Source organism: Camarhynchus parvulus, chromosome 1, assembly GCF_901933205.1.
Source record: "Camarhynchus parvulus chromosome 1, STF_HiC, whole genome shotgun sequence".
Taxonomy (NCBI): domain Eukaryota; kingdom Metazoa; phylum Chordata; class Aves; order Passeriformes; family Thraupidae; genus Camarhynchus; species Camarhynchus parvulus.
The window spans coordinates 115,191,794-115,207,904 of NC_044571.1; the positions used below are offsets into that span (position 1 = coordinate 115,191,794).

At 44.9% G+C, this 16,111-nt stretch overlaps 1 protein-coding gene across 2 annotated transcripts in view; it reads right to left on the bottom strand.

Annotated features, from left to right (window-relative positions):
* The window catches only part of URB1 (URB1 ribosome biogenesis homolog), a 39,172-nt gene extending 25,224 nt beyond the window's left edge, over positions 1 to 13,948 (bottom strand). For both annotated transcript variants that reach the window (XR_004060866.1, XM_030951778.1), the window contains exons 1-13: positions 13,786 to 13,948; positions 13,181 to 13,320; positions 11,843 to 11,994; positions 10,226 to 10,358; positions 8,204 to 8,300; positions 7,000 to 7,085; positions 5,757 to 5,882; positions 4,948 to 5,078; positions 4,464 to 4,659; positions 3,870 to 4,007; positions 3,306 to 3,479; positions 2,587 to 2,734; positions 102 to 224 (exon numbers count right to left, since the gene is read on the bottom strand). Coding sequence is in view for 1 of the 2 variants with exons in the window: in XM_030951778.1 (XP_030807638.1) it covers positions 102 to 224; positions 2,587 to 2,734; positions 3,306 to 3,479; positions 3,870 to 4,007; positions 4,464 to 4,659; positions 4,948 to 5,078; positions 5,757 to 5,882; positions 7,000 to 7,085; positions 8,204 to 8,300; positions 10,226 to 10,358; positions 11,843 to 11,994; positions 13,181 to 13,320; positions 13,786 to 13,924 (1,783 nt within the window). In the remaining variant the exon portion in view is untranslated. The remainder of the gene's footprint in view (positions 1 to 101; positions 225 to 2,586; positions 2,735 to 3,305; positions 3,480 to 3,869; positions 4,008 to 4,463; positions 4,660 to 4,947; positions 5,079 to 5,756; positions 5,883 to 6,999; positions 7,086 to 8,203; positions 8,301 to 10,225; positions 10,359 to 11,842; positions 11,995 to 13,180; positions 13,321 to 13,785) is intronic.
* Between the last annotated feature and the right edge of the window lie 2,163 nt (positions 13,949 to 16,111).

Here is a 16,111-nt window from a genome sequence, read left to right on the forward strand (position 1 = left end):
ATCCAGCCCTCAGAGGGAGAAAAGCAAACATCCCCTTCTGCTGTGGACTGTGTAAACAGCCAGAGAAAACAGTGGAGGAAATACAAATACCCATCACATACCCTTTATCAGCTTGCTGAAATCAAAGTTGCTCTGTGCTACCAAGTGGGGCACAACCTTCTGATACAGACATATGACCTGAAGCAGTGCAGCTTTCAGAAGCAGCGTCTCAGCATCATCTGAACCTATACAAAATGTTTCCATCATTAGTTTCTTCTTGTTTCATAGCAAGAGTGCACAGTGCCACACCTCCATTAGCCAGCAGGAGAATTAATAACTGTATTTCCAGCACATTGGCCTAGGGAATGACCTGCTATCTTCCCAACAAGAAGAATGAGAAAAACACCTGTGGAATCTCCAGTTCCATTCCCCAGCATTCCTGTATGAATACTTTCAAAACTAAATCTGCTTATTCAGTGCTTAGATTGAGAGCTGCCATTTCTAATTTGACTCAGAAGTGCTTACACATATAAAATACAACCTGAACATGTGAACGCTCACTGTAAGAATCCCACCTGTCCTGCTGCTATTTAAGGCTGAACAACAGGAAAAAGTGAAGGAAAGGATATGGCCATGCTGCTGATTTCTGGGGACACTACTTTCAGCTAATGTCAGGCAGGCTTGGCTGGAGAAGTGCAGGAGACAGTGCACTACAGTTTGGTGCAAATTTATTATTTCAGTTAAAAACTTTTTTCTTTCCCTTTCCCCTTTCAAAGTAATACTTTCTCAGTGTAAGCTCCTGGCAAGAGGCAGACAACAAATACCCGTAAGAGAGAAACAGCAATAGCACTTAAGGCAACCGTTCACTTCCTAGGAAAAGCCACCTCAGGTTCCAGTTGTAACATGAGGAGCCATAAAAGCTACTTGTTACCCAGTCATTAACGAAAGCAAGCAAAGAACACCGGCCCAAACATTTAACTCCCAGTTTTTCCTTATTTACTTGGTCTCCCTCACTGAGTTAGGAAGAACAGGATGAATGCCACAGATAAACTTTGTTTGCCTGGGTCTCAGCTCCTATTAGGATAGAACTCTCTAGTGACCACAATGCAAATAAAGGTGTAAAAGATGAGCTGGGAGTGAGTGACACAGCATTACCACTCAGAATGCTGAGGAACTACAGCTACAGTCCTGCAGAAATGAGCTGCTCCACTGCTTTCCAAGCCTGCAGAAATGAGCTGCTCCACTGCTTTCCAAGCCTTGGACTGCCAGGGGCAACAACACTGGCACTGCCCAAAGGGAGGCACAGAAGGACACCCACTGAAAAGCCTTCTGCTCCAGGCAGTCTCTCTGTGGAATATGCACCGTGAAGGGTAAAACTGGTTGCAGATTAATCTCTAGCTCACAAAGAAACTTCACAGGCCATTGGCCAAGATACAGACAATGCTGAAACTCCCCATTTCCTCAATGGAACTGTGGAAGGAAGGAAGCCCTTTGGGAGGGACACTGGATTTGAGAGAGGAAAACTGAGGCCCTTGCTCCATCCCTCTCCCCCTCTTCCAACACTCATAATTCCACTCCTGTGTTACACTAACACAAGCATTTGTGTAGCCACAGTAACTAACTGCTAAAAAAAAGACCTCCTGGTGAAATAACTTGGACAAACAAAAATCTCTCCAAAAATTATTTTTCAGGCATTTTTTCTGCCAGTTTTATTTTGTGGCTGTGAAACAGCTCCTAGCGTGGAAAGGTCAAGGGCAGGAGGGCTGAGTTCAACAAGAGGAACAGCAGAGCCCTGCACCTGAGGAGGAACAGCCCCATTCACCAGGACATTCTGAAGCCACCCAAGCAGAGAACAGGTTGCCAGGGAAGGCCCTGGTGTCAGGGAGCTGCTCCTTGCCTTCCTCTCAGCACTGGGGAGCCCAAACCAGGAGTGTTCTGTTCAGGTCTGGACTCCCCAGAAAACGGAGACACTGGGGAGAGTCCAGCAGAAGCTCACAAAAACAGTGAAGGGACTGAAACATCTCTCCTGTGAGGAATGGCTGGGGGAGCTGGGACTGCTCACACTCAAGAGGAGGCTCAGGGGCATCTCTTATCAATGCATATGAGCACCTGAGAGTGCAAAGATGACAGTGCCAAGCTCCTCCCAGGAGCACTCACGGGCAGGAGCAGAGACACTGGGCACAAGGTGAACCACAGGAACACTCTGAGCATCAGGAAACACTTTCTGACTTGAGCACCCACACAGGCTGCCCAAAGGGGTTCTGGAGTCCCCATCCTTGGAGATGTTCAGAAGCTCTGTGAACGTGGACCTGGGTAACCACATAGAGGTATCAGGCAAGATGATTTACAGAGATCCCTTCCAACCCCAACCACCCTGTGATCCTGGGACAGCCAAGGCAAACTGCTTCACCTTCTAGTAACAGCGGCAGCCTCCGTGTAGAACTGTGCTCTCAGGCAATTCTAACAGCCTGAAGAACTGAACAAAGAAAAGGTGAGCAGCAAATACAAGTGAGTTCTGGATTCTGCTGAAGTTAAGGGTGGGAGGAGGGTTTCACATCACTCATTCCCACAGAGATAAGAAGCTGTAACTCCACCTGCTTTGCCTACCATGCTGCTCAGCAACTTCTGGCTCAGTCATTGCCTTCACAGTGGAGACATCACCTTCCTTTTTCTCAGCTGGGCCATTGCTGTGTTCTCTCGCTTGCTTCAGAAGGGACTGCCAGACAGCCACTATGCTGGTCATGTCTGGTAAAACCTGAAAGCAAACAGGGTAAATTGCAACAGCTCTCCTTTGTAAGACAAAGCTCCTGTGATAAATACATCCCCAAACACCCAACAGGAAGATCTGTAGCTCTTCACAAAGGCTGGAATTGACCTTGTGTGCAATCAGAGAATGACCTCAAATCAAGCACCGCACTTCCACTTCTGCCTAACGTAAGTACTGGAAAGAACATTTTATTGAAAAGGCTTCTTGTGACAAATTTGTTTGGTTCTTCTTCCTCATGGCATATTTTCAACTCAAGTGCTATCTTGTCTAGGAACTTGTGAGTAACCTCTGCTGGCTGCATTGACTTGAACCAGGAAGAGAAATGCTTCCTGCTCCTGGAAATCATTTGCAGCAGCACAGCCATTAATGCTGCAGACCTGTCTCCCACAGAATTGTATCTGCATTCCCATCAGACAGATATGTCAGGAAGTGCAGGCTCCTCCCTCACCATTTAACCCACAGCCTCCCCAGGTACCATCCCCTGGCTCCTCAGCTGCACCACTCCAGGACAAAGTACAGGGAGAGCAGGTGTCTGCTGCAATTGTCTCTCTCTCCCTACCTTGCTGACAGCTTCTCTGTAGAGCTGCACAAACTCCTGCAGAGCTGGCAGTGTGTAGATCTGTGACCTCTGCCAGGTTTCTTCAGACAAGCAGTGCTGAATGTTCCTCAGGGCTCTTCTCAGCACCATGGACACCAGTGAGAGGATGCTCTGCTTCACCTCTGTGCTGGGCAGCTAAAAGAAGGAAGTGCATTAATGACATTTCAGCGATTCCCGTTATGCCACACACAGAATCCATACCCTGGATGTGTGCTAAAATTGGTCAATGAATCCCTTACTTTGTGGATCTTAGCTAGCAGTAAAGAATCCATGGGCTTTCAGATTCCCAGCCTAAAACACTAGCGGACAGAGGGAGAACTGGTGCTTGTGAAAGGCACCTGGAATCAATATCAGTGATTTTAATCCATTTCCCAGTGCTTCACCAAGCCAGATCAATGCTGAGGCAGACAACATAAACCACAAGTAATTAACCAAATTAAGAAATTTCTTGAATGATCCCACACTAAAATGAAACAGTACAAACTAGCACAGAAGAGTCACTGAAATACTACAGACTGCTCTTACATTTAACCCTTGGGTGAACATTGTTCTACTGCACACTGCAGGGACTGTTGTCACCATCACCATAGAAAGCAATCTGGGAAGAGGAATAAATTCTGAACTCTTAAAAGCATTGGAGATCTCTGGTTGAGCCTCATAGATCTGAAAGAAAAGAAACAAAAATTTAAGCCCATTGATACAGTTCTGGAGATGCCAGCTTCTTCTGGGGAGCATTTTACAGAAGGATTTTGACTTGATTTAATGGCAACATTAAATGTCAATTTTTATGCAAAAATGCTACAGAGCATCCTACAGACTCCTACTCAACTAAATGAAACCTCTGTATGCAACCAGCATCCCTGCTAAAGGCCATCCCTTTTCAAGAGATTCCAGACCCTACTTGCCCATTTTAAGCTAAACAAAGAGGCAGTGGAGCACTCACAAAGGACAAAAGGTTTTTCTAGTTGAGCTTTGATGTTGCTGCATCTCAAAAAATATGTCCCTGATGTGATGTTTTCCACTGTTTCTCACACCAATTCCTTCTTTACCAGTTAAGTTTAAGTGTTTATAGAGCCTCCTGCTCTGAGCATGGCTTTTTACCATCACCCACACTCTCACCTTCTTGAGTAACTTCACATTGTCCATCCAAGCAGACTTCACTCTAGGAACAAAGGAATACTGGGTCTCCTTGAAGTATCTGTTCAATAAATCTGGGCACACTTTGAGAATATTCACCACGAGGTCAGCAACCATTTCATCTTCTGTTGCAGTTTTTAAACCAAGCAGGAAGTGCAGAAGTACCACATTTCCTCCCCTGTTGAAGAAAAGAAAAAAAAATATTTTGAATAAGAAATCCTTATTTTGATACTTTATATGGGCTGTGAACTCTGCAGCTTCTCTAACTGTTAATTGCAGGCAAGATCTCTCACCCTCCTGGCATAATTTCTGAGTTTATACTCAAAGAAATTAATGTGCCTCCACATTTTCTGCATGACAAGCAGTGAATTAACACCACACATTTCAGGCAGACACAATAACTGGTAAGGTCTCTTTGGCTTCTAGCAAAGAATCCCTGTCGAATCCCAGCTGCCCAGTGACTTACTTGCCAGAAGTGCCAAGACTTGGGTCATAGAAGGTTATGCCATGTTTCAGAGAGCAGCACAGGTCCATTAAGAAACCATGCACAAGTTCTCGCACCATTGCTTTGCCCACCTCCTCAGAACCTTGAGCCACCTGTAAGAACCAAAAAGGAGTAAAAAAGGCATATGAGATTCGGCATCACAGATATCAGCCTCACTCTACATTTTATATGGATCCTCTCAGAGAAATACTAGAACAAAGTTTGGCTTTTGTTCAGATCAAAAAGAGAAACTTCAGGACTTGAAGGTCCCTTCCAAGCCAAACCATTCTGTGATTCTACAATTCCATTACCCTTCTAAATCCAGAACAACTCAAGATGCCTAGGGATGAGAAGACTCTAGACAACTGTGGCTGGCAAATCATTAATCATATGACTGATAGGGACTGCCAGGAACTGTAAGAACTTAATTCAGAACTGAAATGTATGCTTATGAATGGGGTCAGGGATTGCACAGCTCCAAGCAGATCCCTACCAGACACAGATCTCCTCCAAAGGGTGTTTACAGTACATCAGCATGGGAGTGGCAGGGTCATAAGCACATGGTAGAGGAATACAAGAGGGCACACACAAAGGTGAAATATCTGTAGTCAAAACCCAGTGAGAAGCAGCAGAAATTTGGGGGTTCTTTTTAAACAGGCTCCTAAGATTCCTCTTTTTGAGCTCATCAGGCTCAGAGCAACTGGGAGCTGTTTCAAAAGCTGGGGGCTGCAAGAGGAGGGGAAATAAAGGCAGCACAAGGACTAAGAGTAACAAGAAATAAATGGCCAGACCTTTAAATCCTCAGGGCTGACATCAGTAATCCCATTCCAGCGGTACAGGGAAGCAATGTGCAGCAACACTTCTGCAGTGAAAAAACGAACCTTCTGTGTCTTGCTGATGTTTTTGTTATGAACCACCTGAAAATGAGAAAAATGCAAACTCTATTTATTGCAAGTTGTCGCAAAATCACGGCAAAACAGCAACACGCCTCATTCCTCTAGTACACCCAGAGCTGGCTCCCCTCACACAGCAGCAGAAACGTTCTGCCTGTCCTGTCAACACTTCTCTCACATGCTCCTGCTCCACCCCGACCCTACACCGACCTCTGCACACCCTGCACGTGCTGGACAGGACTGATGTTCATGTTAAAGAGCACAGATCATGTTTAGAGCATCACAGCCACAGAGCAGAACCAGGGGAACCCGGGTGCAGGCATAGTAAAGCCTTCTACAAGTGAAGTTTGAATGAAAGGGAAGGAAGTTTCTCAGAAGTTCTTCGGCTGTGCTTTACTGCGGGCATTGTTTTAATTCTCATCTTTCTTGCTAAGCTGAAAGAGCAATGCAGCGTGCTGGGATCCACCAATAACACAACAGCTCATGATGTATGATTCCCACATAGGGAAAGCTTCATTTGAAAAACAAAGTTCCAAGGAGCTTTATTTTACATTTAAATGATAGCTTTTTATTATCCTTCTTTTTCACATTATTGCAACAGCAAAACGAATGAACATTTTTGGCTTTAATTGGTCAGTTGAGAAAAGCCCATCTGAGGCAGACTCTTATGGCTACACTCTAAATTTCAAACTATTTTTTTCTTCATTCTCTCAACTGTCCATGCAACAGCTTATGCAACATTGCTACAGGAGCTCAGAACAGAGATTAAAAAGTCATAGATTCTGGAGCTAAAAATATTTTTAAATGAATAAAATACATCTCAGGCGCAGCTGCTCTGCAAGCAACAAAAGTATGCCACGAAAGAGGCAGGGCCATGCTCAGAAGGTGACAGAGCAAAGGAAAAGCCACCACTAAACCAACTCTCACACCTTTCAGCAATTCCTGCTTCCCTGTTTCCAACTCTGGCCCAGTAATACAGCCAAGCTACCAACCTCCAACACATACCATCAGTCACACACTGCAGCAGCACACTGCCAGCAGCCCTAAGAACTGAACATTGCCGGAGAAATCACTGCAGAGCTGCTTTCGGCAGTAAGGAAAATAGAAAACATGAGACAACAGTTTCAAGGGTGTATCATACCTTAGCTGTCAGTGTGGAAAGCAGGAGATTGACAGTAGAAACTCTGTCTTCCTTTATTTCAGAGCGAAGAATAGCTGGAATGAAATCTAAGAGGACATTTCAAATGTTAAGTCAAAATGTGAAAGCTGTTTTCATACTAAAATACTTCAGGGAATTCACACCCATTCCTCTTCCATGTCACATTATTTATCCTGCTGTTACATTCCAGGATGAACCAAAAGGCAGCAATCAGAGTTCAGAAGGATGATGTGTCTGTGACTATGGTTATGAACCAGTGATGCTGCCAAAGCTACTCTCATCTTGACTGGCCAATTTGCCAACTTGCTGATTAACACTGCTACAGCATCTGTCAACTTTAAATACATTCTGGGCCCTGAAATGCCCCACTAAAATTCAAGTAATTTCACATTCCTCCCCCTGAAGCACTTGCAATTGCTTCACTGAGTGATTCTCAAATGTTGGGAGGTTCCATCTCCAGCTACATGCATCACCTTTAGGCTCACCAGTGCATCCCAAAGTTAGACAACCTCAGTTTATAGAGAACCTGGGGCTCCTACAGGGGAATGGAAGCCATCTGCACTGACTGGGCCAACGTGGGCAATCCCCAGCCTGGAAGAACTGAACAGCCGCCAGCACCTCAAGGAAATCAGCAGCCCTGGGGTGGCAGGAGCAAGAGAAGTCAATCATTACAGCCAGTTCTCAGCCCCCTGCCATTACTTTCTGCCAGCTAGTGGCTTAAGCACTTTTTTTAAACAATATTTCTAGATCCCTTCTAAATTGTCTCATAACTTTTCCAAGGGTCACAATTCACAGGGCAGAAAGGCAACTGAAGTACACCCTTTCCAAAAGAAAATTAATGCAACATATCCACTGTTACTGTCTTATAAGCAAGGCTGGAAGCCATCAATTTTGTTTACTGACTCTATGACCTCAAACTTTTCTATTAGATTTACAGGTTTTTTTTTGATCTGTGTCACCAAAGCCTTTATTTTTGCAAAGTTTTAGCAGATAGCATATTGTTCTCAAGCAGGAGAGGCTTATTTACTGCACTACCAAAGAAATTTAAAGCTTTTCAGATAATAAGATTAAAAATATATATTTTGCTTCTTATTAGTGCTCTCTACCCAGTTCACATTTTTAATTAGGTAATATTTATTATCACATATAAATGACTGTGCCTTAAAAACAAAAAGTTCTGAAGTACCTTTTAATTCCAGCACCTGTGCCAAGATTGCATTGTCACCAGCAATGAGAAAGGAGAGAGCAAACTGAATATAGGCCATGCGGACATCTGGCCTCCCCTGGAAACACACAAATGTAAATATAAAATTAAAAAATTATGTTAGCACACAGATGGTACCCAACTGCAGAACTGATACTGCAACTGCTGATTATCCCTAGAAGTGCCATAAATGGGTGAATGAAACAACTTATGAAAATGTTGCATGCAGCCACAGACATACATTTACATGCAATACATTCACAGCGTGTTCAGCTAAAAAAAAACTTCCTGCATTAAACAGATCACTTTTACATAAAAAGGAAAATGTACTGGCTCCTGTGCTTTTCAATTCTCAATGTAGGAGACCAGACCACAGATTTAAATAAAAAGGAAACAGTAACAGCCATTTCATGCCAAACCCTGCATCACTGAACCTCCTCACTTGTGCACTGCTTCGTCAGTTCACAGAAATGCCCATTAAAAAGGGTGAATATAAAACTGCCCGCTCAGGCACAAGCAGTGAAAACTTGACCTGTAGAAGCACCACAGGATATGAACACTGAATCACAAAATTATTTGAGTTGGAAGGGATCTTCAGGATCACCTCATTCCACGCCCTGCCATGGGCAGAGACATCTTCCACTACCCCAAGCCCTGCTGCCCCCAGCCCTGTCCATGTGGCCTTGGACACTTCCAGGGATGGGGCAGTTCCTTCTCACTGCAGGACAGCGTCTCATCACCCTCACGGCCCAGAATCCCCTCCCAATATCCAAGGTAAATAAATACACCCTCTTTCAAAGAGTCCCCCCTCCTCCTACCACTGCATTCCCCCACAGAGTCCTGTCATGATTTACAACTTTTTTGAAACCTGCTGTGCAAAATTAAGCTGCATGTAAAGGAGCCTGAAAGAGGATTCTAAGTAAGCAAAAGATAAGGCAGCAGGGACTCACGAAAGGGTTGAAAGAAGAAATAAAGAGAAACAAATGAGATTTTGCTGTAAGTTTTGGGCCTGGTGTTTTTGTGTTAAAAGCTCACCTCTGATAGCCAGCTGTGACAATTTCACTGAAAGCTGTACGGGACTAAGACCTTCTGGATGCTAGACTCCTTGTACCTTATTTAAGCAGCTTGTGGTCAAAACACTACACCCAAGCATTTAAAATCAAGGGCAGAGCTACTCCTGCAGACAGCTCCTGCAGTGAGGCCAAAATCCATGGAATCTGACAATTCCGGAGCTATAAAAGGTGGTTCCAGGGAAAAAGGGATGTGTTTGGTTTTTTGCCTTCCACTTGATTGCTTTATAAAGAAAAAGAATGAATTTTCATCTCAGATGGCACAAACCCAACACAAACGTACACACCCGCTCTGCAAGTAACCTTTAAAATCCAGAAACAATACGTCAACATTGCAAACAATTCTGGATTCATTATACACTTGCATTTGGAATGACACAAATATTCTTGTTCTAAAGCACTGGTTTAGGTCAATCCTGACTATTTTCAGCAAACAGGGAGGGAACAAGACATAGTTTCTTCTGGAAAAAGAGGAGTGATTTTCTCTCCATTCACATATTCTTCTTAAGGATTTCCAGATAAAGATTATTTAGAACTTTTGTTTATGTTTTCAAATGCAATTACTCTGTATTAGTATTGGGCAATATCCCCTCTCCAATTTCCATTTATTTCAGTGGGACCAAACTGCAAAAGAAAAGACTAGTTTTCAGGAGTTTACTATCACTTTCACTCTGCTTCAGACATTAGAAGGGCAGTTCACAGACACTGTACATTTCTATTTCTCCATAGCTTGTTGGAAACACATGAGGCATTTTCATGTGTCCAGTTGGGCACAATCACGGACTTCAGCTTGACACAGGACAGGAAGGGAGAGTTCAGCTCTTGCAGATGAAAATGCAGCAAACATTGGCAAGAGCTTTGTTCTGAACAGATAGCTAAAAAAGCTGGTGGAGCCATGGCACAGCATGCCATGGCATGCAGCACCTCAATTTACCTGCTTACATCTTCTTTTCAACAATCCAGGCAGGTACTTGTTGTTGAAATCAAAATGACTGTAGACGTCCCTTGCAGAATCCGGGCCCTGAGCCACCATGGCTGACAGCAGGGTCAGGCACCCCCGGCTCATCCTAAAAAACAAAACAAAGCAGAGCTAAACCTGCAGGCCATTCCCAGGGTGAGGGTTATACAAACTGCCAAACCAAGAGATTAAAACTAAAAGAGAAAATAGAAGGAAAGTTAAACAATCTAAGTAATTGTTTTAGGCAGTAATAACAGCAGCTGGGAAAGAGGGGTGAGGGGATAAAGGAGAAGGAAATGCCTTTTTATGCTCTTCCCCAAAACTAAGCTGTAATGTGAGGCTAGATATTCCCTTTATAAAGTAGTTTAAAAGGGAGAAAGTGACAAAATTAACAACTTGAAGATACTTGTTCATGGCAGTGGAGTTGGACTAGACAACCCTTAATTATACCATGATTCAATGAACTCCTGAATTCATAGAGGTTTGCCATTAAGTTCAACAGGAATATGTCAGGGCCACTATGCACAAGACTGCAGACCTGCATCGTCTGAACAGCCACTGCCATGAACAGATCTGTAACCTGTCCATCATGTTCTGTCATGGACAAACTGCAAAAAGCCACGTGACTCAAGCAGAGATCCCATCGAGACATACAGTAAAGAAAATACCTCTGCACATCAAAGAGGTTGCACAGAAAATGCAGAGCATCTCCCATCAGAGATCTGCAGCCTCCTCTGTGCAGGTTCTAGAAGGATTTCTCCAGAACCTGCAACCTTTAAACACTTAATCAGAAGTGCAGATCTTGCACAGCCTCAGAATTTGTTCCCAGTGTACCTATTTGAGATTCTTTGTCCTGCTGCAGTAAGATCAACTGCACAGTGCAGGAAGCACAGTGGAGTCTATGAACTGGGAAAGCACAGAATACTTCCAATTCTGCTCCAAGACTGAAAGATGAATCATTGGCCTTGGACAAGCCAATTTCAGTCTGGTTTTTCCTCTGCTTTCATCTTCCTCCCAGGTTCGTACTGAAATGTCTGACATTTGCAACTTTTCCCCTATCCACATGAGCATGAGACATTTTTTGGTCCGGACTAGATAATGCAATCATTGAACACCCTAAAATGATCTCAGACTTAAGAGACTGAAAAAATCGCAGAAGAAAAGCCAGTCTGAAAGAGAAAAATCCATTATAAACATGGACTCCAAAAAACACAGGGAAATAAAGCACTCAAGAGCAGCTCTTTTCGCCATCACAGGAAGACTGCCCTGTTCCACACCATACGTGTCACCCCACAAATGAAGCAGCATTAAAATAACAGGACTCAAGGTAAAACCCATGTTAGCTCTCACCAGGACAGCCCCAGCTGATGAAAACTACAGCTTCAAGAAAGTATCCTACAGCACTGGATTGTTTGATGTATCAGTTTCCACTTTGCAAAGACTTCCACAGGCCATTATTTTACGACAAGTGGAAAAGGATTATTAAATAAAGGTGGATTATCAGCAATAAGTCAAGATGAATTTTGCAAATCTAGTACAGGGCCTCCAGATCAATTGACAGAGATTCTCCACCAGAGCACCAAGCAGACTTACCTGTGATTCTCAGAATACAAAGCAGCATAGACCAGTTTCATATAGGAATGAATCAACTTTTTGACAATGTTCATTCCCACAACAGAAAAATGTGAGAGGTCGCTGGCTGTCCTCAGTAAAATGGCTTCTAGAGCTTGAAAGATTAACAGCATCTGTAGGATAAAAAAGTATGTTAATACCTGACAATATCAGGTAAGACTTGAAATTATTAGCTGAGCAAATGGTAGTAACCAGCATTAATAAAAAGAGCAACCCCACTCCAAGAGGAAAGCTTCCACATATGAAAGTGACATTAACTTCTAAATTCTTTCCCAAATTAATGCTTCCTCTTTGAAAACATCACTTCTGAGAGCGTGAAGCTTCAAGGAATCAACACTTCAAGAGACAACTGCTCCTAAGTGGATGACAGAAAATGAAATGTGCTGGAGAAAAATATCATGTTCCAATCTTTCAATTAATCCTGCCACAAGAATTCAGAATCCATACAGCACTGGGACTGCGCCCATTACAAACATCAGCCCCTGCTAGCAACGGGATATTGAGGAAAGGCTGTCACTGAACATTACAGAGACAAAAATGATACTGAAAGGCAAAGAACAGCAAGTGATGGTTAAAAAGCCACACAATACAATACTACATTGTAAGCAACACTACATTGTAAGCAATGCTGCACCAGCATTCACAGTGAAGAGTTATTGAACTCTTTGTTAATTCATCATATTCTAAGAAGGATAAAATTGTGTCCAGCTGACATAAGAAAAATGAAGTCAATTTTACCAGTGGCTTCCTAGAAATGCTGATGTATCAGGCAGATATCTAAAAACATTTACTTTCACTAGGCTACTTTTGTTTTGCTTTCTTAACTGCTTCTGTTGATCCCCTCATTTCCTAAAAGGCCTTTTGGTAACATTTAAAGAACCTTAACAGCTTGATTTGGAGAGGATTACTGGTTGTGTGTGTCATTAAATCCAGGAACATCTATGAACAGAAAGGAGCATCTCCCACTTGGTAGGTGCTCCTGCCACTGCTACTTCAGAAAAAAAAAACCAAAAAATTACAGAGTAATTTACACCACAAACACTATTTATTCATAAAACCACAGAACATCCTGAGCTGGAAGGGACCTACAGGGATCATCCAGTCCAACTCCTGGCCCTGCACAGACACCTGAACAATCTCACCCTGTGCCTGAGAGCGCTGTCCAAATGCTCCAGGAGTTCTGGCAGCCTTGGCGGCTGTGACCATTCCCTGGTGACCTTTTGTTGGTTCTTCTCCAGGGTGGGATTGCTGGGATGGTAACTGCCAGCCCCTGAATGACAGCCCCCATATCCAACTTACTTCACTTTCAGGCTTCCTTTCTCCATCGAGAAGCCTGAATATCTCAGCACACTCCATGGAAATTTTCACGTATCCCTCCACGACATCGTACACTTGGGGTGACGGCAGCGTCTTGGCGATGGACACGAAGGTCTCCAGCCCTGCAAAGCCACAGCGTCACCCAGCCACCAGTGCCACGTGTGGGACCCGCTGTGGGCCACACAGAGGGGCCGGGCCGTGCCCGTGTGCGGCATCCAACCCCACCAGCAGCATCCGTGACATCCCCGCCACGTCCCCCAGACCAGCCCCTTCAGCCCGGGTGAGCCCCCTCAGACCGGACCGGCCGCCTCAGCCCGGGTGAGCCCCCTCAGACCGGACCGGCCGCCTCAGCCCGGGTGAGCTCCCTCAGACCGGGTAAGCCCCCTCAGCACAGGGCAGCCGCCTCAGCCCAGGTGAGCTCCCTCAGCCCGGGGCAGCCCCTCAGCCCGGTGAGCCCCCTCAGCCCGGGTGAGCCCACTCAGCCCGGGGTGAGCCCACTCGGCCCAGGGCAGCCGCCTCAGCCCGGACCGGCCGCCTCGGACCGGCCGCCTCAGGGCGCGCCTCTCCCGCCTTGCAGAGCCCCTCACCCTTAGCGACGGCCGCGGGGTCCCGCAGCAGCGCCTTGAAGCGGGCGCCATTGAACTCCTCGTCCCGCGGGCCACAGGCGCGCTTGGCCGCAGGCTCCCCGCTCCGCTCCCCGGCCTCGCCGCTCCGCTTCACGGCCATGCTCGAGCCGAACCCGGCCCAGGCCCGCCCCGGAACCGCCGCCGCTCCCGCAGGAAGGGGCGGGAGCAGCTCGGGACAGTGGAGGAGTCGGACCGCCCTAGCGGGAAGGCTTTCTCATCTACCAGTGCCGAGGTGGGCGAAAAGAGTTAAAAATAGTTATCGTGGAATGGTTTGGAAGGGACCGTAGCCATTCCCACCCCCTGTCATGGGCAGGGACACCTTCCACTGGGCCAGGTCGCTTCACGCCCCAGTGTCCAACCTGGCCTTGGACACTTCAGGGATCCAGGGGCAGCCACAGCTGCTCTGGGCACCCTGAGCCAGGGCCTGCCCACCCTCACAGGGAACAATTCCTTCCCAATGTCCCGTCTGCAGCAGTCTCTCATCCATCGCTGCTTGCAAGGCCAAGCAGGTTTTTGTCATCCCAGTTTCCCCAGACCGCAGCCCCCTGCGATCCTGAACCAACACGGCTTAAAGTTCGGAGTGGAAGGGGAAAGCACCGAGGGGAGAGAACTTCCTCAGATACTCCTCTCTTTCCAGGAGAGGGAAAGGTTTCGGGGTGACCTAACCATGGCTTTCCAGTACCTGAAGGGGCCCACGGGAAAGATAGAGAGGGACTATTTATAAGGGAAGGAGTGACAGAAAAGGGGGAATGGCTTCCCACTGCCAGAGGGCAGGCTTAGATTAATTAAAATCTAAACCCTTCCCTTGCTTTCAGCAAGAGTTATTCCAGGACAAGCACAGTGATAAGGAGGAATGGAAAAAGCCTTCTTCCAATAAACTGTTTCATATGGAATGACAACAGTAGAAACAGTAGTGGAAGATAGAGTAGATTAGTTCAGTAAGAAAAAATTAAAGATCTATCCAAATCCAAAGCAGATTTTTTTTTCATATGTGCAAGTAATAAAAGTAGCATTAGTATCTTCCTGGGCTTTTTCAAACTGTTTTTCTTTTTTGTTTTGTTTTGTTTTTTTTTTTTTTAGCAAAATTCTGTAAAAAGAGTGATCCAGAAGAGGGCAACATTCACAGCCATTCTGAGACCTAGGACAAGCAAATGCTTTCACACTGACAGAAGATGCTGCGATGCTTTGAGAGCAGAGGACAGAACAAAATAAAAGCAGCTGAAGTTAGAAGACAGAAAGGGGTAAAATAAAGGGAGTACATAAGACTGGGGGGAAAAAAGGAAATGGGAAAGTATGAATTGCTAGACACTAGGTACAAGGGCTTTTTTTGAGTAATTTATGAGGACAAAGCCAAAAGCATATTACTGCTGGTAGTGGCATCATGCTCCAAACTCTGCTAATAATTCCTATTTCTAGGAATACTTAAATTTAACTCACTACATTCCAACTATTTTTCTGCTTGTTTAGAAGGCAGTTCCATTTGGAATTCACCTCAGTATAGCAAATTCTATGCAAAGGTGCAGACTTCTCAGTTCTTCCATAAAACATTTTTGGTGGTTCTTCTGGACGATGGAAAACCTTTGTTTCAGCCTTATAGTTTTCTTGAAACTTAAATTTATGCAGGTATCCAAATATATTTGCAATTCCAGAAACTGATAGGCACAAAATATGGAAGGTAATTAACATTCTCAAGAGGGAGTTGCTGTGTTACTGAGGGGATGAAAAGGAAGGCCATAGCTAGTAGAAGCAGGAAAAAAGATTTGATTTAACACAGCTTTTAAAAGGCTCAATAGTGATACTGAGATACTGAGATCTTCAAGGCAAAAGTCCAGTTTACCAGACTTACAAGCCTGATAGTTACCATCACACCATATTTCATAGTTCTAGTATTTTAAAAAGTACTGCAGAATGGTACTGAAAATCATTTTTATTTAACTTTATTTTATGTTCAATTATTCTCTCCCCTCGCTGCCTGTGTGGCTGTCAGAGGCTTCCAGGAGGCTGGGGAAGCAGACTGCTGCTCTCACTTCCAGCCAGGTCACTTCCATGATCTGCTGGAGTGCACTTTGAAGCCGTGTTCTTTCCTTTCTCTGTTATATCTGACAGCTTTCCTCCCCAAGTCTGTTTTTTTGGCAAGCAGCATTTATGGAGGGCCAGTTGGAGACCTCAGGCCCAGACAAAATTCATCTGCTCTGCTGTGCTTGTATGTGCAGCAGATGGGAGCACTGAATGAGCCAAGCAGCAACCTCTGAGCTGCCCAGTTCTCAGTAAATCAAAATACTCCTCT